Source organism: Electrona antarctica (assembly GCF_951216825.1).
Source record: "Electrona antarctica genome assembly, chromosome: 3".
Taxonomy (NCBI): domain Eukaryota; kingdom Metazoa; phylum Chordata; class Actinopteri; order Myctophiformes; family Myctophidae; genus Electrona; species Electrona antarctica.
Window position 1 is genome coordinate 19,075,063 of NC_136808.1, and position 21,976 is coordinate 19,097,038.

Below are 21,976 nucleotides of genomic sequence, written 5' to 3' on the forward strand. Positions count from 1 at the left end.
TGTGAAAGCCAATTATAGCCAATTAGGATGGAATATGAAATATCGGACAGATCCGACTTGAGCACATGACCATAGAGATACTGTGTAACGATTTGTGAGATTTTTGGACAGAATCTGGAGGAGTAATATAAAAAAATGTGTTTTACAAAAGTCGGCCTCCTGGTGGCGCTATAAAAAGCAGATGCGGAAAATGCAGGTCAAAGGTTTGTCCTTGGCCTCTAGGGAGTGTGCATGCAACGTTTCACGCAGATCGGTGAAGTTTTAGGTAAAACATGTGAAAAGCTGCCTCATGGTGGCGCTATAACAGGCCGTTCTGGAAAATGCGGGGCAGAGGTTCATCGTTGGCATCCAGGGAGTGTGTGTGCAAAGTTTGGCATCGACCGGGTTAACGGTGCCGGAGATTAGCTGTACACAGACGGACGGAAGGAAGGACGGACACACACACACGGACGGACGGACACACACACGGACGGAGTGCAAAACATACTCTCTCCCCATGCCTTCGGCCTGGTGGAGACAAAAAATAGGCTAATGTTGTGCCAGGGAGTAGGCCAGGGACCCCATAATATGACAAGATTTGTGTTCAAATGTTTCTCACACACACACACACACACGCGCGCACACACACGCGCACAAACACAGACACACGCGCGCGCGGCTACGGCAGAGTATACAATCTTTTCAGACAGTGCTTGAAGTTGGTGGGAGGAGCTGCTGCTGGTAGTGTTGCCATGTCTGCTTAAACGCGACTTTGGGCTTGTTTTTCCTGTAAAGTTGCTTTTAAATTGCGGTTACATTTACTTGCGTGCAGTCAAGATAAACACAGCAGAGCGCTCCCTACCCTACCCTACCCCACTGACACCACAAGTCGATTTTTGGACTCGCCACAACAATTTTATTGTCCCAGGAATAGGATATTATATCCGTTCAAATAATTTGGGCTTGCTTGCCTTGCTGAAATTCTCAACCATGTTCATGTCAAGGACCCAACATTAATATATATTTGTCCACGGACCCGGGCCCCCACCATCTAAAAAGTATTTTGAGCCAGGGACCCCCGTTGCCTCGTACAATATTTGTGTTAACATGTCTTACAATTACAAATAATAATAATAATAAACGATCTACGACTACAAACAACGCATGGTGGGCTTGTAGATCGGCTATTTTGTCGCTTCTTTTGGGCTTGTTTAGTTTTTATTATAATTATTAACCTCGCCTCACCAGGCTTTCCACCACCTCGGAGGAAATTTTGTATAGACCCTGTTTGCTTACCTCACTGGCTCACTCGCAAAATCTGGCAACACTGGAAGAGAGAAGAAGCTCGACAAGTGAAGTTGAGCAAACACTGATGTTTGATTAATAGTAAAATAACAACTCATGGATCATACGGACCAGCGACCATGATGCCACTTTGATTCAGTGTGGCGACACATCGTATCAGTTTAGTTACAGCATCATTTGTGTGTTAACGAATCCAACACTCTTCAGAAGAGCAGCTCATCTGGTAAGTTTTTTTTTCTTTTCTTTTTTTTCTTCAGGAAATGTCATTCGGGGTAAATCCTTATTGTAGCATCTGTTCTGTTCTGCTAGAAAACTTAACACTACTTCAACATAAGTTACTCGCTTTTTAATAATGCTATTGTTGCAGACTTGCAACACCGCGAATTACTTTCACAACACATTCTCAATAAGCTTATTTTAGATAAGATCACCAACGGCATCGTGCGAGGCTGTCGCAAGTCGCTTAATTGCCAAAAAGAACTAAACTAGTTGTATACAACTATACACCATGCTTGCAGATCTGTTTTTTTTTTGGCAGATCTGTTGTTTTTCTTGATTGTGACACGTGTGACATTTAGTCGAGTCCTCCTTTCCCTTACTGTGTGAAAAATATATCCCACACACCTTGCAGTAATAATGTCACATTCACAATAATAATAATACATATCACCTGTCCTACAACACCTATGTCGCCAGGCTGCCCCACTGACCGAGACATTTGAATGTAACCTATCTGTGACCACTGACCTGACCTCTGAATTTAAAATCAAAAGTTGAGGTCAACCCCCCCCCCCCCTACTGCACTACTTGATGATTACAATGATTACAAATGAATAGAATACAGAAATCCCTAAAGGCTTGGTGTGTGTGTGTGTGTGTGTGTGTGTGTGTGTGTGTGTGTGTGTGTGTGTGTGTGTGTGTGTGTGTGTGTGTGTGTGTGTGTGTGTGTGTGTGTGTGTGTGTGTGTGTGTGTTGCGCATGAGGGGGGGGGGTCATCTGACCAGCAGGACAAGCACATGAGGGCCAGCTGAGGGTTATTAGATGAGGAGCTGTTTTTACTTCATAAACCAGCTTTTGTGTCATAAAATTTCAATTTCTGCTCTGCTGTGTGTCATGATGCTGTCAGCCATCTTCATGCCTCTTTCTTGTCGTCATTATCAATGCTTTCTGCACACAGACATTCTTGATTTTGATGATTGATAGTGACATCATAATTTAACAAGTTTAACATGCAGAGCATTCTTAGTTAATTACTTGAGGCCTATTACTGTACATTTAACATTAGTGTTAATTAGCTCTATATTTTGAATTAATTAATGCTATTTAGTGTTCATTAAGTAACGAGGAGTCTCCCCTTCTATCCAGCTCTTGAGTGAACACATACATTTAAAAGTCCGGTACCAAAGTCATCCAATCAGGAGAGAACTCACACAGGATACAGGATAAATAGGAAGTGACGAAACAAATAAATAACCAGACAGGACAGGAACTGTAACATAAGTTGATAGTTGATATTAGACTTTTTAGGCCATGAGGGTGACCTTGTGAGCCAATCTGCTACTCTCACCCCCCTTTTGACCTCCTCCCACGGGGAAACCCTATCCGAGTCAAGGTACCAATGTAATGCCCGGGATTCGAGTCCACGTCTCCCGCGTGGAAAGCCAACAACTAAGCCAAAGGAAATTCCCTATTTTAGGCCATCAGACTGAGGTTGTGAGCCACTCTGCTAGCTGGTTAACATATACACACTCAAGAGTTACAAATGGATATCGTCGCTGTCGAGCAGAAATCTCCATATTCAACCTTTTTTGTGTTTTTTTCCCCCTAAATTAACGCCCTATTGATCATACCACAGCGTCACTCAAAAGTAGCAGATTCACTTTCGAGCCAGCAGTTTCAGATCTGCTACTTTTGCTACTTTTGAATTTGAATCCTGAAAAGTAACAGTTTTATGAGGTTTCTACCTGACAGACAATATTATGTTAACAGTGAGGATGTTTGTTTAAGTTTATGGCGTATGGCATATGCACTTTTCCCTGAGGAGTTGGCATCCATGGATCGCATGTTTTGGACCACTGCCCACTGGGGTGGCTCCTGTTGCACCTCCTCTGACATCTGGTTAAAGACATTTTAAAGTCTGTATTTGTTCTGTGACACCAATTCTCCTCACTCCTCATACTAAGAAGCAAAAAAGGAATTCCAGTAGAAACGTGTGTGTGTGTGTGTGTGTGTGTGTGTGTGTGTGTGTGTGTGTGTGTGTGTGTGTGTGTGTGTGTGTGTGTGTGTGTGTGTGTGTGTGTGTGTGTGTGTGTGTGTGTGTGTGTGTGTGTGTGTGTGTGTGTGTGTGTGTGTGTGTGTGTGTGTGTGTGTGTGTGTGTGTGTGTGTGTGTGTGTGTGTGTGTGTGTGTGTGTCATTTATAATACCGTACTCAATGTTTTTACGTAAGCACATTGAACCATTGAGCTTGAGATTAGCTATGTTCGTGTGACACCGTCATACAATGGGAACTTCAGGGAGTATGCAATGGGGCTTAAGTGGTTAAGTGAAAGGTGAGACCTGATCGCTCCAGAAAGATGTCGTGTTAACTTGTTGTCTCCCACAAATTCCAAGTGCTTCCTGCCAACAGTATGTTGCTATAGTATATAGCTAAACTCTAAAATGACACGGATGCTTTCTCGGTTTTAACAGGTTGAGCAGCAGAAATTAAAAAAATATATTTTAAGGATAGGATATTATAAAATATGTTTTTATTATTATTATTATTATTGTCATTTATTGGGTCAAAATAGCCTAAGCCTTCCCTTCCGGTCTGAAAAGCAGATTTTTACGGGGGCAGAATTAACCTCTTATGTCCTTTAGAATTGAAAGATTGTGAGAAGAGAGAGCTTGTTTCCAGAGACTATGTCAGACCCATCTCATTATCAAGTCTTTGTTAGCTATATATAGCAGGTTGTGGGTAGATAAGGTTGAAAATGCAGTCGGTTGAGGGTCTTTGTTTTTATTCAAGCTTGTGTTTCACAAGTTCTGTGTCAGACAGTGATTATTAGACTCTAGGTAGACAGGCACAATCACATTATCGCAATCATCTTTTGCATAATCGTCATAGTCGTGTCCACGTTGAATTTTTTAATATTTTCAAACATTAAATTTTTTTTGAAAATAGCAGATACACGCTCAAGTTTTGACTCTTGACGCATTTGACATGTGACACTATTTCAACTATTCATGTTTTTTGTTTTCTTTAAAGTATGAAGTTAATAAATGATGTACGTTATTTGTCATATCTGGCCTGCACACCTTTTTGTTCATGAAGCCTAAAAGCCAAACGGAAATATAATTTGTATTCATGGTCCAGCTTGTTTGACGACAAAAACATTGTTAATCGCAATTATTTTTTATGAGCCCTAGACTCTAGTTGACATTTCCTCCTAACTGTTCAGTGCAGTACTGGTGACACTGACGGTGTTTTGTTGCCTAATTAATGCTGGCGGAAGATCTTGCTCTTGTCATCTTGTCTGTTGTCTGATCTACAAGCTCAAATTTCTCTTTGGGTCTCGAACTAAGAGGCTGGGTACACGAGGACGTCGCGGGCTGTTCCCCGCCTAAGTTTCTTATATGTAAGTGGTTATGGTGAAATAAACCATTAACACTGGTTAGTTTGGAGGGGGCGAGGGGACTATGACATCACCGTTTAAGCAAATTAGGCGGCATTTGCTATACACACAGACGAGAAAGTCGCGTCTCCTAACTTTCCCACTCTGGAAGGTAGTTTCAAAATTAGCCGTTAAAGTCCCCCAAAACGCCGTCTCCGTGTGACAAAAAGGGCAGATCGGCTAATTACTTGCCCGAGAAACACCGAAATCGCCCTTGTCTGTACACCACCTAAAACAGTTGAGAACCCCTGCAATAGAACTATGACCGCACTGCTTAGTGCTTACTGTTGACCCATACATTGTACATTTTCGATTTGATTAAAGTTTATATATATATTGTATTTTTTGATGATTTTTAACACTTGAAAATATTTGCCTACGACGATATGCTCAAATAAGGGACAACATGTTGAAACTGATTCATAATTGGGACACAGCTGCATAATTGCCTGTACTGACCTCGCTTTAGTGTTCATTTCAAGATAATGCTCTTTAGGCTAGAGGGGTGAGAGAGGACCTTCACTTCCATTTATGTATTTTTTTAGGCTAATCCACTGCCAAAAACTTTCCCATTTTAAAGGACTTCCTTACAAATCAAGAATAATTTATTTATTTCTAAAACAAAATTCACTAATGACATCAGTAGGTTTAGGAGTAGGAGTATTATCTAGAATATTGGTTTTCAAACTTCTTGTGCCCAGTGCACACCTGGACTTATCTCACGGCACACCGATTGGGAACCAAATGGTCTATCAGTGGTTCTCAACCTTTTCAGGCAGCGACATGATAAAGTCTTGATTGGGAGCTTTGCAAAGTCACAGACAGTGTGCAGACTTTTTTTTTATTATCCTGCCTTGATCCACTGCTAGTTCTGTACCTGCCCTACCGTCAACTGATTTTTCTTTCTTCTAATAAAGGACCCCCAAATTAACATGTATTTGGCCGCAGACCCCTATCTGAAAATATTGTGTGCTAGAGAGTAGGGAGTAGGGACCCCTACCTCATACAAGATTTGTGTTGTTAAATGTTTTCAATGGTGCGGCCGGGGTCCCTGGAACTTCCAGACCCACAGGAACGAGCCCAGGGTGCAGGCCTGGTTCCGGCGAGCCGCCCCATATCCGAACCGGAGAAATGACAGTTACCGTGTGGGGGTCCCTGGCGGGTCCCCGGAACATCCAGGAACGTGCCCAGGGGGCCGGGGCGGTTCAGACGAGCCGCCCCGCACCCACAATAATTATAATAATAGAAAAACAATATTTATTGAAAATGGACGATTTGTATATAGTGTTAAAGTACTATAATTTATTTTGGTGCTATATTAATTTATGTAGCTGGACTCCGGAACCCCAACAATGACCCACTCTGCAGTAGAGAATGAAGCTTCAGTCGGGAGAGGGAGGGACCACACCCAGACTGTCTTCAAGGCTGATTGCCTCACATTTCTGAAGGCGTGTGGGCAGTACAGTAGCTCTACTCTCACTTTATTTTTTATCCACATGAACAACAAAAACTGAAAGGGAGATGTTTTTTGTGACTACGCCCAAATTATTTTGGGGGGTCCCTAGAGCATTAGCTTATTGTTTTATTATTTACTAAACAAACCAACATGCCGTATAAGAGTGTATGTAGGGTCTGCACATACTGACTTTTAAGACCCCTTTAATACCAAATTGGCCAAATTGTCAATTATTACATAGGAAAGAGGCAAACATTGTGAAAATAGCCGATCTACAAGGCTATTGATAAAATGGCCAATGTTGTGAAACGCTTGCCGACGTCGGTGTGGTCCTTGTCCTTTTCATCATGGCAACCCAAACCTCTACCAAAGTGTTCTTTAGTAGAGGAATAGTTCACCCAAAAATGTACATATTTTCTATCGATTGCACGATAATTAATTAATTAATTAATCCTTGAATTCATGGAGAATTTTTTTGTTTTGTCTCATTCCTAAACCAATAATTTGGTCATTAAATTATTGGTTTAGGAATGGGACCAAAACAACAATCTCCATGAATTCAAGGCTTCATAGGGTGTGTAATTGATAGAAAATAAGTAATTTTTGGGGATGAACTACTACCACTGCTTTAAGAGAAAAAGCAGAGAGTTGTGGTTATTACTTTCAGTGTGTCTGAAGGTAATGTAGCATAAATGGTGCTGACAAGTTGCTCACTTGCTCCACATAGCTGACACTAGCTCAGTGGTTCGCAATCATTGTAACCATATTTTATACTTCAAAAATAGCATAGCAGAGACCAGAGACAAGCTCATAGCATTCAAAAAAGGACAGATATTCAAGCTCATAGCATTCAAAAATACCAGCTCTATCTGCTATTTTTGAAAAATCTTGAATATTGCTAATATTTTAATCATATAGATTATATATATATATTTTTTTTTTAATTGAATTTTTATTCCACATCTTTGCAGTGACACATTGCATAATACATACATAAGTACATGGTACATATATATATTTACAGTAGGTGCGTTTCATGGTAGTCATTGCATGTTTGTGGAAGACTTTTTATCTTTTAAAAGAAAACCCCACCAGTATTACCCCTACTCCCAAGTACCCCCCCCCCCCCCCCCCCCCCCCCCCCCCCACCCATAGAAAGAAGAGTAGCCGATAGAGGGAAAAAGAGAAGAAGAATAAAAAAAAAGGAAAAGAGAGAGAAAGACAGGGTGAAAACAGCATGTTGACTCAGCCTCAGATGGCATATGCTCCTTGTGAATTGTGACAATGATAGAACAAAGTATGCACCCTCGGGTGAATTATACACTTATCTAGTCCAATGAGATAGCTTGAAGTGAATCAAAGTGAGAGATGAGAGGCTGAGGCTGCCAATGTTTATAAATAATATATAAGTGCATTTAAAAATCCCTGGCAGCCAATACATCATTTTGGGTGGACATCCTTGACAAACACTGCCCTAACAGACCTCCAGCTGTGTGTTGAGAGCTTATACGTATCTTTATGTCGCATTTCTGTCGCAGTATATTTATCATGGATCTTGGTTTTTGCACAAGATCTTAAAGCTGCTTATTGCTCAAGATGAAGAGCTTTAGTGCTGGCCACTGTAAAAGAATGCTGGACATTTCATACTATGGTCATGTGCCGTATTCTGCCTTTTCACTGTTGGAGTGTAGGCCTACAGTACAGGGCAGGCCTTGCTGCTGAGAATATTACAACATCCAGTTGACTGAATGCATCATTTGACTGCATTTGTTATTGGCGCCAGACAGACTCAAATATCATCAGTTCAATTATTTGACTGTTTTGATGTCTACGGCAATTATACAGCTGATACTTTAAACCTAGCGGTAACAATGTTTTCAATAGTTTTTTCACATATTTTCAAAAATAGTCGGATCTACAATGTCACATGTCACAATGCAACACATATTCTATTTTTGAAAAACTTTAATCAAATTAATTGATTTTCTACTTTTTAACAATAAAGGTCTCCACACACCGGGCGCGAATCGGAAGCGAATTCGATTTTTAGCGGCGTTTCTCCATCGGTTTTCCGAAAAACGCGGCCGGTGTGCAACCACCTTAAGTGTCAAGAAATATTGGCATGGCATGGGAACGAAAAATCTGGCATTATATTATATTATTAATTTATTTGTGTAAGTTACTCACTTAACTAAATTCATGTTAAAAGTTAGTTTTTCATTTTACACTTTGTCACATAAATTGTATCCTTAGCTTAGACTATACAACTATGTAATAAGCTTCATGTCATCGTGTCAATCCATATCAGAGAAGCATAGCCAGTGCTGGGCAATGTGGGCAGACTCAGTTGAGCCCTTTCCCCGCTGCTGAAAGACGGACTGAAAAATAATAATAACCCCACATCTCTGCTTAACGATAGATGGACGAGGCACTTGGTCAGGAAGCCACCGTCTCCCCAAACAACTCCTCCAAACATGTCCACTCTTTGTTGCATCAACTGCATGCAAATTGTACTTCACTAACTCAGTAAGTGAAGGCAGATTCGAATAGAAGTACCTCCGACACTGGGGGGGGGGGGGGGGTGATCACATTACACACAATGTACATAATTTGGTGTTCATATATATATTCGAACGGGTAAGCACTTTAAGGACTAGTAGTTCATAATTCAACTGTATTGAATAATGATACTACATACTAGACCAAGCACTTGTTTGGTGCTCTTGATTAGGAAATGGTAGTAACTGAAGTGTCCTTCAGTTGCATTTTTATTTTGGAAAGCATGTAAGACAACAGCCAGAATGTTTTTCAGCAGAATGCCTTCCTTAGCTAGCCTGGCGCCGGCCTTCATCTGCCTGCACTGCATATTGTGACTTGTCCCTAGTTTCTTTGTACTTATTTGTAGTTATTGTAGTTATTTGTCATGTCTGACCTGTGCACTTTTTTATTGCAAAGCCTAAAACGAAAACGCATATTTCTTTTTAATATTCAACGCCAAAAACACCATGAAATTTATCGCAATTATTTGTGTGAAAATTAATCAACTTCAATTTTGTAATGGCGACGGTTCTAGCAGTTTGCTGAAACATGTTGGTGTGTTGCCTGACTGCCCTGACATGCCTGCCAAATGAAAGGACACTTCCCTGAGTGCTGGCATTCTTCTGCTTTTACCACTTAGCCCATTTGCAACCTTACCTTCATATACCTGTAGTTGGTCCTCTCACTAATGCTTATTCTAAGATGGCACTGTTTCTGTCTACTCACTGTGTCTCAGAGGAGGGTCTACCAATGACATGATTGGTGGTAATTGCAAAACCGTTTCTTTTTGTGTTTTCTATTTTGTCCTAACTTTGCAGCAAGATACATACTGTAGTTTCTATTAGCTTGGAATCCTCACCGATGTTGTCATTGGTATGCAGATTTAAATGGATTGCAAGAACAACGTTTTCTCTTTTAGCATGTTAACTTTCCAGGAAGAGAAAGTTAACATGAAGACATAAAGACATTTATTTATTGTCTTTTCCCTTTTCTTTTTGTTTGTTTGTTGTGTTCGTGTCAGAAATAAGCTTTCACTATGTCTGATGGGGAATATGATTACCTCATCAAATTTCTGGCCCTGGGTGACTCAGGCGTGGGAAAGACCAGCTTCCTCTACCAGTACACAGACGGAAAGTTCAACTCAAAGTTCATCACTACAGTGGGAATAGACTTCAGAGAAAGGAGAGTGGTACGTAAACTTCTCTTACTGTTTTGGAATACTTCTTTTTTCTTTCTGAGGGGCCGTGTCTACCAAGACGTCCTTTCCTGAATGCAGCATATATTTTTAATTGTTTGTGACAAGACACTGAGCGCATATTCTGTGCTTCTGTGTTCACGTTTGGTGTTTGCGGAGATTCGCCATCATAATGCAACAGGCAGCACTTGAGTTTGCTTTCAAACTGTTTCAGACGTGTTTAGAAGACTGTTTTGACTCCGATAGCGAAAATAATACACCGCAAAATAATACTTTTTAAGAAGTTTGGCAAGAGCTCTCACAAACGCGTCTTACTCCATTGATGGCTCAACAGCGCCCCATTACGTTTGGTGTTATCTGCTTACAGAGAGTTGAATTTATTTTCAGCTCTGGCATTTTGGATAGCCTGGAATCCAGACTGATTCGCTCCATTCAGCAGATTTATTTTTCTCTCACTTCGCTTCTCAGTCTGGAAATCATGATATTTCCAGTGGGACGGGACCAGTGGATTCCAATGTAAAGGCCTGTGGATGGGACGGGACAAACCGAGACGGACCCTTAAAATAACCAATCTACCATCTCACAACACGTCGGGGTGCCTTTGGCAGTTTTTGCTTAATGTTCCACCCCGAATAGAATTTCACGTGGTTAAAGCTGCAATTTTTTTGTATTGAAGTTTTAATGCTTGCAATCAACATTTTGGTTGACCAGCAATGTCCAACATATATAAACTATATTACTGTAGATCGGCCACCCTACATTTTGTGTTCACAGCCATCTCGTAAACAAATTATAAATAAATTAAGAATATAAATTAAACTTAAATATATGAAAACAACATTTCACTTTAATTATGCGATGAAAAAGCAAACGAATAGAACACCTGGGTCAACACTTTGCATGTCCCAGGCTCTTCTCCCTTTTGGTTTACAAACTCTGCCATTGCAGTCAGAACTGTACAGACACTCTTTTCTGCCATAATCTGAAGACTCACCTTTTCAGACTCCACCTCACTTCCAAGTTCACTCTCCCTGTAGTGCACTGTACCCCTTTCTGCCAGCTGCTGCCTCGATTGATGCTATAGACATATTAGACACAGTCCGAGACGGGTCCCCTCATACTAAGCATTTAAAGTATGAGGTATAAAGTACAGCAGCCTTGCTTTCCTACAACAGAAAGATTGGGTATTGGGTAAGGCTGACGTTATGTATCTTTTAGGACCTTTCACTGCTTCGTCTCAACCATTACTCGATGGCTCTGGTCGAATGTTGCCTCTACTGTTGGAGCAGCCATAAACTACACAGGTTCATCCTGATGTTCTGGGCATCTTTGTAAAGTTAGTATTAGTAAAAAGCAGGTAAAAGAGTAACATTTGAGTTACTCTACCATTCAATATAGTAGAAGACCTGCCTATTTAGACCGCAGATATGTCGTCTCCGCCTACAAGAAATACGTTTGCTGCGACCAGGGGATCCGTCTCTGAATGTGTCTATAGATTGACCAGGATATGGCTACCATGCAGACATTACTTGGCCACTCGCTCTCATGTTTTTGCTACTCTGGTTTGTTTTCTTGGCGTAGCATGTTAGTTAAACGGATGCTAGGTTCATTGTATGCCTGGTATCCCTGTATATTGTTATACTGATGCTAGGTTCCTGGTTAGCTCTGGTCCATAACTCTAATGCGTTGCATTTAGAGCTATGTTACCCTCGACTTCCGCCGCTCGCATGAATGCAGACCAGCCTCTCGTCTTTAGCGTAAATAAAAAGAGCGTTTTTGCTACTCACCAAAACAAAGGCGGGTTGTGTCATTAGAACGCCTACTTTCCTTAGTGGACGCACTCTGAGCCCCCCACCACACGTATAAACGGTACTTTTTGGCCAGAAAGGGATTTTTTTCACCGGAGGAAAAATATTCTCTATGAGGCAATTCTCTGGGCAATATCGGTGGAATATCGGAATATCGGTTCCTGGTGGAAACAAAATAAACTACACTATTATATTTACAAGGGACAAAATAAAGCCCAAAGTCTCTTATAATAAGCAGACATGGCAACACTGGTGCCAACTTACACTATCCATTAAGTACAACTCTTGCAACAGGATTACTGCTGCAGAACAAAGGAATGAGGAAGGAAGGAAAAACTGTGTTACGAGGATGGATGACTCAGTGCCTAAACAGCAGCACCCTCCTTAAGAACAAACACTTCATACCTTATTGGCAAACACATACAGTAGTAGTCACTCAGTATACTTTTATATATGTGCCGGCGGGTCGGGACCCAAGTCGGGACCCAATCTGTTAATAATCTGAGTAAATATCCTGTTTTTGTTTTTGTTTCCCAAGTTAAAAAGAAAAAGTGTGTGTGCGTGTGCACGTGTAAATAACACACACACACAAAAGTATTTCCAGGACCCTGTTTTATGGGGGGAATATTGTGGAGACCCCACACTTGATTCATAGTGCAATTTCAAAGTTGAAATGTAAAACCTATTTTAACCCACTGGTTGGGAAACGGTGATCTAAAGTACATGGTGTCTGGAACCACATTTCACAACAAATAATAATAAATAATACATCCAGACATACCTCATGAAACCTATACAAAGTATACAACAAATCCAACAATGGTACACTAACAATGACCGGTCGCAAGAAATTGTGCACAAAGTAAATACACAATGTACATTTTAAAACTGGGGAATAAATATATAAGGGCCTATGCAAAGGCTAGTAGACTACACGTCCGAACATGTGCAGGTGTTGGACTGTTCATTTAAGATGACTCTTTTGAAACTTCTCAAAGGAACTTTTGAGGCCAATTTTAGTCTGGATTGCAGGTCATTCCACATACTGTATCCACACATTGAGGGGTTTCCTTTCACCACAAAGAGTTAGTGTTTTTGGGACATAATTTGAGCTGTCATGCAGCATTGGCAATAGTTAATTCTTCTGTCACTATAACCATTACAGATATTGCAATTGCCAATGACATTGACTGAATTATTGACAGCAGTTGAGCAGGTTTAGGTAAAGTGTGATTCCACAGTCTGCTTTTAAAGAGAAGGAAGTGGTGACAGGGGCAGTTCTTGTTGCAAAGACTAGAATCTACAATCTCTTGAATCTGTGAAGTAATTTAGCCCCTACAAGCGTTGCACCTGCTTCGAATGTTATCAACCGATAATCAACAGTAGGTTACTTACTTATCACTTGAATACAATCAATCCAGCAGGCTCGCCCGGAGCCTAGTGCATGCATACTGGCTGCCCGGAGCCTAGTGCATGCATACTGGCTGAGATTAGGAAGCACAGAAGTGAAATTACTGCCACCAAAGCCAAAACATCTTGAAACCGGTTAAGGCCGGTTAAGACTGAGGTTAGGGGACTTACACCAGGCATCTAATAGAAATCTAAAATAAATCTTTATGCTAGTAAAAAATAAGTCCATATAGTCTCTGTCAAGTGGAAAACGCACATGTCCAAAACTGTTACTTTTAAAATTCAAAAAAGGCAAAAGTAGCAGATCTACATTATCGAAATGCGCCACTTCACGCCAAATGATGCTTTTGTGTGATGCTGTAGTCGGTGTGATCAAGTAGGGGGTGTTATTTTACAAAAAACACAAAAAGCTAGAATATGGAGATAAGAGGTTTCTGGTCGACAGCGACAATATGCCAATTCAATATACAATATACAATATAACAAATAGGCTTCAACAACTGTTTTTTTTTTTCCAGTGAGCAAATCACCACTGCTGTTATTTGTGAAGGCCTATATACAGTCTAATATGCTAATATCCTATCCCCTTGTCGCACCTAGTTATACAAATCGAGCGGTCCAGATGGAACCACAGGCAAAGGACAGAAGATTCATATCCAGCTGTGGGACACTGCTGGACAGGAGAGGTAAACGCCATTTTTTTCCTCATCAACAACCCACAGCCGTAGGATCTCTCTAATATTATTTACAATACAAATACAAGCTATATATAGCACCGAAGTCTGACATTCCTGCGCTAAAGCGTGCTATCCCCCTGGGTTACAGCGTTATTTTTTGCATTGGATTTCCCATAGTTTTCCACAATGTTCAAGATATAAACAAATCAGCCGGGCGATTTTACTCATATCTATATGAATTATGAAGCATCAATTGAGTACTAAAAATAAAAGTACTAATTTATCCAAACGGTAATAATATATTTATTTTTCTCCAAACACAGACATCATCAAATTAACTCAATTTCATAAGCGACACAGTCATGTTTCTGACAAAATTGCTGGGGTGTTTTGTTTATTTCTGGGACACAGTTCTAATATGACGCGATCTAACATTACCCTATAGGAAATCCAATGCCAGGAGTGACATCAGGACTTTGGTACTCTCAATTGGTTCTCAAAGTCTTGGGTTAATGAATCAGGCCTTGACTCATGAGGTTGATGTTTTGGTGTCTTTTAGATTTCGCAGTTTGACCACAGCTTTCTTCAGAGACGCCATGGGTTTCCTGCTGCTCTTTGACCTCACAAATGAGCAGAGTTTTGTCAACGTTAGAAACTGGATGAGTAAGTACTGTTCATTTCCGGGGTAGTCTAACCCTTTGGTTCTTAAAGTTGGGGTCGAGGGACGCCCAAGGGTGCTTGGGTGGTTTCCAGGTGGTCCCCAGGAAAAGTAGTTAATGTAGCATCATAATTATTTTAACCACTTGACTTTACCCATTTATACGTTGACTATTCAAAAGTAGTACATCTACAAGCTCACAGTGCGGCATGAAATATCCTCTATTTTTGAACATTTTTGGAAAATATCAAATCATTTGACTGGGCGCCCGCTGGCCAAGTGGTCCAGACGCATGTCACATATAGGCTTTGGCCTGACAGCGCGTCACGTGTTCGAGCCCCGTTCATGACTACCTTTGATGCATGTCTCTCCCCTTCTCTCTCTCCCTCTTTCCTGTCCATCTTCACTATAACTATCAAGGCGCAAAAGCCAAAAAAAAATCTTTAAAAAAAAAGAAATAATAATAATTTGACTGCTAGCCCTCCCCCAATCTGAGAATCCCATCGTCAAATATTCGGGAAAACAGCGGCCCCTGTTGACACGAGGCAACAGTCTGTCTTGAGAGACTAGCCCTCCCCTGACCCTGTTCTCCCCTTGCCGGCCTTTTTTGTTATATCTTACCTTTTTAAGACATGCTGTGTTTAGCGGGTTTTTTATCGCTCCCCCGGCCGATCGTCGACACGGACACCTGTGCTGTGTTCACAGGGAAATATATATTCCATTTGGAGCTTGTGTTCTAGCTATTGCCGTTTGAAAACATCATGCCTCACCAAAGGTGTTAGCTTCTGTTGACACTAAATATTGAAATCAAGTGTTAGCTTCTGTTGACACTAATTAGATGCAATTCAGCTAATTTCCTTGGTCGTAAACCCCTAGGTTATGGAAATATTTCATTTCGAATAATTTTCACATTATTCAGAATGAGTACCAGGAAAGTTGTCATATGACTTTCCTGGTACTCACTCACACAAAATCCTAAGAAATCAGAATCAACTCTCGCAAGTGATTGGTTCTGTTTAACCCATTAAAACCGTGTGTGTGTGTGTGTGTGTGTGTGTGTGTGTGTGTGTGTGTGTGTGTGTGTGTGTGTGTGTGTGTGTGTGTGTGTGTGTGTGTGTGTGTGTGTGTGTGTGTGTGTGTGTGTGTGTGTGTGTGTGTGTGTGTGTGTGTGTGTGTGTGTGTGTGTGTGTGTGTGTGTGTGTGTGTGTGTGTGTGTGTGTGTGTGTGTATTGCAACATACTTATTCTTGCAACCTTTGTCTTGATCGGCTTTATTTATTCTTTCTTAGTGGAGAGGAAGCACCAAAGCTTCATTATGAAGACCAGATATGATGATGAATGAACTGGTTGTGTTTTTCCAGGTCAGTTGCAGGTCCACGCGTACTGCGAGAATCCTGACGTCATTCTTTGTGGTAATAAATGTGACCTGGAAGAACAGAGGGCAGTCAGCGAGACGGAGGCCCGCGAGCTGGCAGAGACGTATGGGTATGTATCTGATTTACATCCATGAACCTCTCTGGTGGATGGATGGATAGGTAGGGATCCATGAACCTCTCCCTGAAACATAGACAGACAAACAGATCAGGGGTTTTCAACTGATTATGAACCAGGGACCACCACCCTAACTGAGAATCAACCTGGGGACCACTGTTGTGTTGGGAGGGGGGATATGGGCGTTGTGTGGGGGGAAAATTAACCTTCCGTATTAAAATCATGATGCTATTGTAACTTACTGTATGTATGAGCGAGCAGACGCATGCAATTAATTATGGGCACATTTCCTTATAATGGTGACTCAACCAGGCAATCCGGTACAGTTTCCCTTGAGATTGTACCTCCCTTTTCTGTGGAAGTTCTTGACGTCCGACTTCCCAGTAACTGACAACATCGACGCGTCTTCATATGTCACCACATCATTTACTGCATTGTTTCTCAACTTGTGGTCAATACAATAAATTAAAATACAAATCTTCACTTTCCTACATTACTAAATGCATGGTCAGGGACCACATGCAATACCTTCACGGACCACCAGTGGTCCACGGACCACCTGTTGAAAACCCATGTTGTAGATAAACGAGAAAACGAGGATGTCGACTACCTACTGTATGCTGACGTACAAAAAAATGCAGGTAGATGCATACAGTACTATATTGTTGCTGTTGGGCAGAAAGCGGTTTTGGACATATGAGGTGTCCAATTCGACAGAGACGACATACATATTGATTGATTATTCTGTAGACAGACGGATAGATGCGTAGATAGATAAAGTATGGCTATGTGTCCGTTTCAACCTCTCCCTGGGAACATTTGTCAAGAGGGCCGTGTCCTGTTTGCACTGGTCTGTGAGGCAGAATGTTGCTCTAGTTTGGTCCTCCTCGAAAGGCAAATATTGATACGCCTCTGTGAAGTATCCTGTTCCATCTGAGAGCGTACTGGACACACCTAATGAAAATCCGGTTGATTTTACTTCACCTGTTTGTTGGAGGCCTCAAAAATGTTTGTAAAGGTCTTCTGGGGTCCCTGGCACAAAACATTTTCAGATGCGAGTCCGTGACCAAATACATATCATTTTGGGGGTCCTCCGCACAAAAAGGTCTGAGAACTACTGATTTAGAAGACATTTGTAGACATCGACCTCAGGTCTTAATGGCTTAACCCATTTAGACCTGAGGCCGATTTTAAAAAAAAATCTTCTAAATCCTAACCGTTTTCTGAAAAACCTATGTTTTATGTCAGTGGTGCTCAACCTTCTTCATGTCAAGGCCCTCCAGAATTATCAGTATTTAGCCGCTGACCCCCATCTGAAAATATGTTGTTCCAGGGACTCCCCAGAAGCAAAGATTTGAGTTAAAAAAAATTGCTCGTAGCGCGGCACCAAGTGCCGCGCTATGAGCTTGTAGATCTGCTATTTTTCAATAGCTAAAGTATAACATAATGCTTAAAACACCAAAAGGGGTTCCCGTCCAGAATGGGTAAAACACAGTTTCATGGACCATCGTCCACCATAATAATCAACGTTTTCCTTTCTCGAATTAGAGTCCCTTATTTTGAGACGAGTGCGGTGAACGGGCAGAACATCATCTCGTCCGTGGACGTGCTGCTGGACCTCATCATGAAGCGGATGGAGCGCTGCGTGGACAAGTCCTGGATCCCCGACGGGACGCTCCGAGGAGGCGGGGCCAATGGGACCGCCGGCAACCCTAACCTCGCAGAGGACTCAGATAGGAGCAAATGTGCATGTCTTCAGTGATATTTGGTAACACATGGGTCTGCGTCCGGAATCACATGCTACATATAGGGATGGGACCATATTTCTTTTTAAATAGTTTATTGTGATAAAAAATAATCACACCCGCTATGGGGTGATCAGCCAATCACAAGCCAATGTTTGTGTTCACACAAACCCGGAAAGCTGGGCACGCCCCTCAAAACAATAATAATCTTATCGTCCTCTGTCATACACTAGGATTAATTAGCTTTTTGTTGAAATGCAAAATCACTACCACTTAAATCATCTATACTTGATAAAACAGACCTGTAAAGAGCACACTTGGTACGCTATATTTTCACTCTACACAAATCGATTTGCCAAAAATAGCTGAAGTTGGTAGATCTGCTATTTTTGGCAAACATTCCCCAAGAATAGGGATGATGGGTTCAAGAACAAAAGTTGCATTTTCATTTTTATCGCGAAAATTATTGCAATTATTATTGTGCTTTTCATATCGTCCCATCCCTAGCTACATACCAATCAGTATGGCATTCTTCAACATACTTTAGTGAGACGCACTGCATACACAATAATATGTTTAATTTCAGACTTACTAATCGGACCATGCTGAATGTTAGGAAAGTGCCCCATCTTGTGACAAAGAGGAGGTACTGCACGTGCAGTTTCCTGTTTCATCACTTGTGGATAGAGCAGTGAAACCTTATTGTTTTTATGGACGATGTTGTACTGTAATTTTTTAAAATAACAAAATAGATAATAGACATTCTATCTATAACATTTTCACGTTATTTTGTCGACCCATGGGACCCACGATGTGTCCAGAATGTAAACTGTCTGGAGGGGCGGACGATCATCGTTTCTTTCACCCGGAAATTATAATTGTAAACGCGATCATCGGTTCCTTAGTTATGGGCCGTTGAATATAGCTTGTTTTGACCAAAAACTAGTTATGGGGTGTTGAATATAGCTTGTTTTGACCAAAAACTAGTTATGGCTTGTTGAATATAGCTTGTTTTGACCAAAAACTAGTTATGGGACATTGAATATAGCTTGTTTTGACCAAAAACGCAATCTGGGAAAAGAAACCGGGATAAATATATTTTCTTAAATCTGAGAACGTGGAGGCCGCAGGCGGACGGAGTAAAAATGTTTCACTTCCGGTTCATTTCCGGTCATGTCCTCTTAGCGTAATCACTGAAAACACGTCATTGACATCCGGGGATATCAATGGCAGTCAGTTGGATTTGGTAAGACGTCCATGGCAGTCGATGTGTTCAGCAGGTCTAAATGGGTTGTAATAGAGCGCCGAAGTCCTGATGTCACTCGCTCATCCCCTGGTTCTGCCTGGTTCACGGAAGTAATTTCTCTATGGAGAATAACATGGGGTCATCTTAAAATCGTTTAAGATGACCCCATGATTAGCTGCATTGTGGTCCAAAAATAAACAAGCTGTCAGGGAGGTGTCTCTGTATCGTTTGCGACCGTCAGTCACTCGTATATGATACAGTCCGTTTCTAGTGAAAATGGAACTAATTCAGTAGCAGTAACAATAGTGTTTTCTCTCAGTCAGTTGATTCTTCATATCCATATGATTGTAACGGCCGGGATGACATGTTTATTTTTCAAACACAGTTCTTATATGAGGCGGTCTAAAATCCCCCTATGGGGATTACAAAGCAAATAAAAAGTACATGGACCCGTGGATTTGCGCCCTCTACCGATATTGACGTCAGACTTTGGTGCTCTATTGACATTACGCCAGACATAATGCAATGGGGCGATATGTTATCACCCCATTGCATTGTGGGACAATCTTGCCAGCATAGTGTTCACTGTTGCATACTGTAATTTCTCAAATTCAGTATGCATTCAACGTACTAAACATACTAAAAAGTCTTGCATACTAAATGGTAGTATGTTGGTATGGAATTTCGGACGCATCCATGGGAATGGGTTCAGCCTGATTTATACTTTGTCGCACGATGGTGTATACATTAAGCCTTACATTTCAGGTTGAGAACCACTGGATTATGGAATCGCATATATATTTTTTGTATGGGAATAGTTGTGTAGCTGTTGGACTGAACGATATGTTACATTATCATGTTGGGGAAAATGGAGATCTCTGTTAGTTGTAAGATATCAAGGCTAATGAACACACATTCTGGTTTTATGTTTTTGCAATAACATTTTGGTAAGCAGTTGTATAAATTGCATATGGTTATATTAAAAAGGTGCTTGATCCTTGGTTTTATCTCCACGGTGGGCATTTGCCTTGTTTAGATTGTAACTATTTTAGTAGAATATAATTGCACTTAGTATAAATAAGTCACTGAAACCACTTTTATAGAATATTTAGTGTATTGTATAATATTGCTGTATTGGGAAAATTCACACAACTCATTTATTCAACACTGCATCCATAGTATAGTGTGCGTACTGCACTGCACATGTGATTTTACTTAATAGACTGACAATTAGTTGTAGGCCTATACAGTATATTATATTTTTCACTCACAATTTTGGCCCATTGTTGGTTGAAACACCACAGCGTATATAGATGAATCAATGTAGATGATTACAGATGCCAAATGTGTAAACTATATCCAAAAATAAATATATATATTTATTTATTCTGTGTAGGTCTGTCTCATTTTTCTGTGAAGCTACATTAATGTGACAAGAAAGGCACATTGTTATATTCTCCTTGACCTATGCATGTTATGTGTATTTGATATACTAGACCTGTGCCCGTTGGCCACCGGCCTTCTTGGGAACGATGCAAGTTGAGGACAATGAAAATCTGGAATGCATACCCCACCCTAGTATGCAATACATTACCCGTTATATCTGTTGTCATAGAACCCATTTTTACCGTCTGTCTGTGTCCCTTTTGTGCCCATATATGGAGCATCCTGTGTAGGCCCATATATCAAGCTCTCTATATCTGTCTGTCCTTGTCTGGCCATAGTTGGTTAGTTGCTGTGAGAGTGAGGTCTAGCCAACACCAACTCGGGATTCCTGGATCGCTGCCCTCCACAAATTCCTATCTAACATCAGGTTCTTGAGCTCTTCAGTGTTGTCAGCACGTCTACATAGGTGGTACGCTTCTTCAATTTCAGTCAATTTACTTGCCTCAAGTTCTGGGTGCCTGACGCAGTGCCCTGCCAGCCTCATCCTTCTCTCTGACTTTGTCCGTGACCCGTGGTAGGTCCCCATAGAGGTCCACATTTCTGATGCGGTCCGTCCATGTGACACCTAGTGCCAGACTCCATCCAGGGCTTTTTCCTGTTGTACTGTGAGGGTCCATGTCTTGGCCCCATACAGCAGTACTGACTCCACTGTGAGGGTCCATGTCTCGGCCCCATGCAGCAGTACTGACTCCACAGTAGCTATGAACAGCTGGTCTTCTCCCATGTCTGATTTCCACACACTCCTCATCCCGTGCAAGGCTTTCCAGTCTGGCCATATATGGGCATATGGGGGGGATGGTCAGTTGTGGAAAGCCCTTCTGCAGTGGTAAACATCTGTGGAGAAAGTCTGAAGAGTGCAAACTGACTGTGAAAACTGTCTAAGTAATCAAATGGCAGGGCTGGAAATTGCACAGGTGTGGTGACTTGGGGCAGATTCACACTGAGTCTGTTTTATTCAAACTGTTCCCGAATACGATTGCCTGATCCCTGCTGGCCATGATTCACATTGGCCTTGATTCTTCCGCATCCGAGTACACTTCATTCAACGCTATTCAATGCTTTCATATTGCATCGATCCGTTTGAGTATATTCAATCGGTCCCGAGACTACCTCCATGCAGTCCCGGGAATGGTTGGGTGATCCGCTCTGGGGAACGCTACGTAGCATTCACACTACCACAACATCTGCCAATTGGTCCCGAGTGCGCACCCGGGACCGTAGTGTGAATCTGCCCTTAGGCTCACTGGCAGAGCCTGACAAGAGCCTTTGCTGGCGGTTCTGGACAACAGTGTATCCGACCAACTCAAGGCCGGGCACTGCATTCCGTGTGGTGGTGTGAACAGTTATCGAGTTATGTGGATTACAGACG

At 41.5% G+C, this 21,976-nt stretch overlaps 1 protein-coding gene across 1 annotated transcript; it reads left to right on the plus strand.

Moving 5' to 3' along the window:
• The first annotated feature begins 1,261 nt into the window (after positions 1–1,261).
• On the plus strand, positions 1,262–20,543 carry rab27a (RAB27A, member RAS oncogene family). Its single transcript, XM_079498008.1, has 6 exons — positions 1,262–1,507; positions 9,954–10,121; positions 13,946–14,031; positions 14,582–14,685; positions 16,041–16,164; positions 17,719–20,543. Exons 2-6 carry the CDS (start codon positions 9,969–9,971, stop codon positions 17,930–17,932), a joined length of 681 nt encoding a protein of 226 aa, XP_079354134.1. The 5' UTR covers positions 1,262–1,507; positions 9,954–9,968; the 3' UTR covers positions 17,933–20,543.
• The last annotated feature ends 1,433 nt before the right edge of the window (positions 20,544–21,976 follow it).

What these genes read in the sequence shown, in the direction of transcription:
- rab27a (XM_079498008.1), top strand. Translation starts at nt 9,969, where the DNA reads ATGTCTGATGGGGAATATGATTACCTCATCAAATTTCTGGCCCTGGGT. An exon ending in CAACGTTAGAAACTGGATGA is followed by an intron (nt 14,686 to 16,040) that starts GTAAGTACTGTT and finishes GTGTTTTTCCAG; the next exon opens with GTCAGTTGCAGGTCCACGCG. An exon ending in GAGCTGGCAGAGACGTATGG is followed by an intron (nt 16,165 to 17,718) that starts GTATGTATCTGA and finishes TTCTCGAATTAG; the next exon opens with AGTCCCTTATTTTGAGACGA.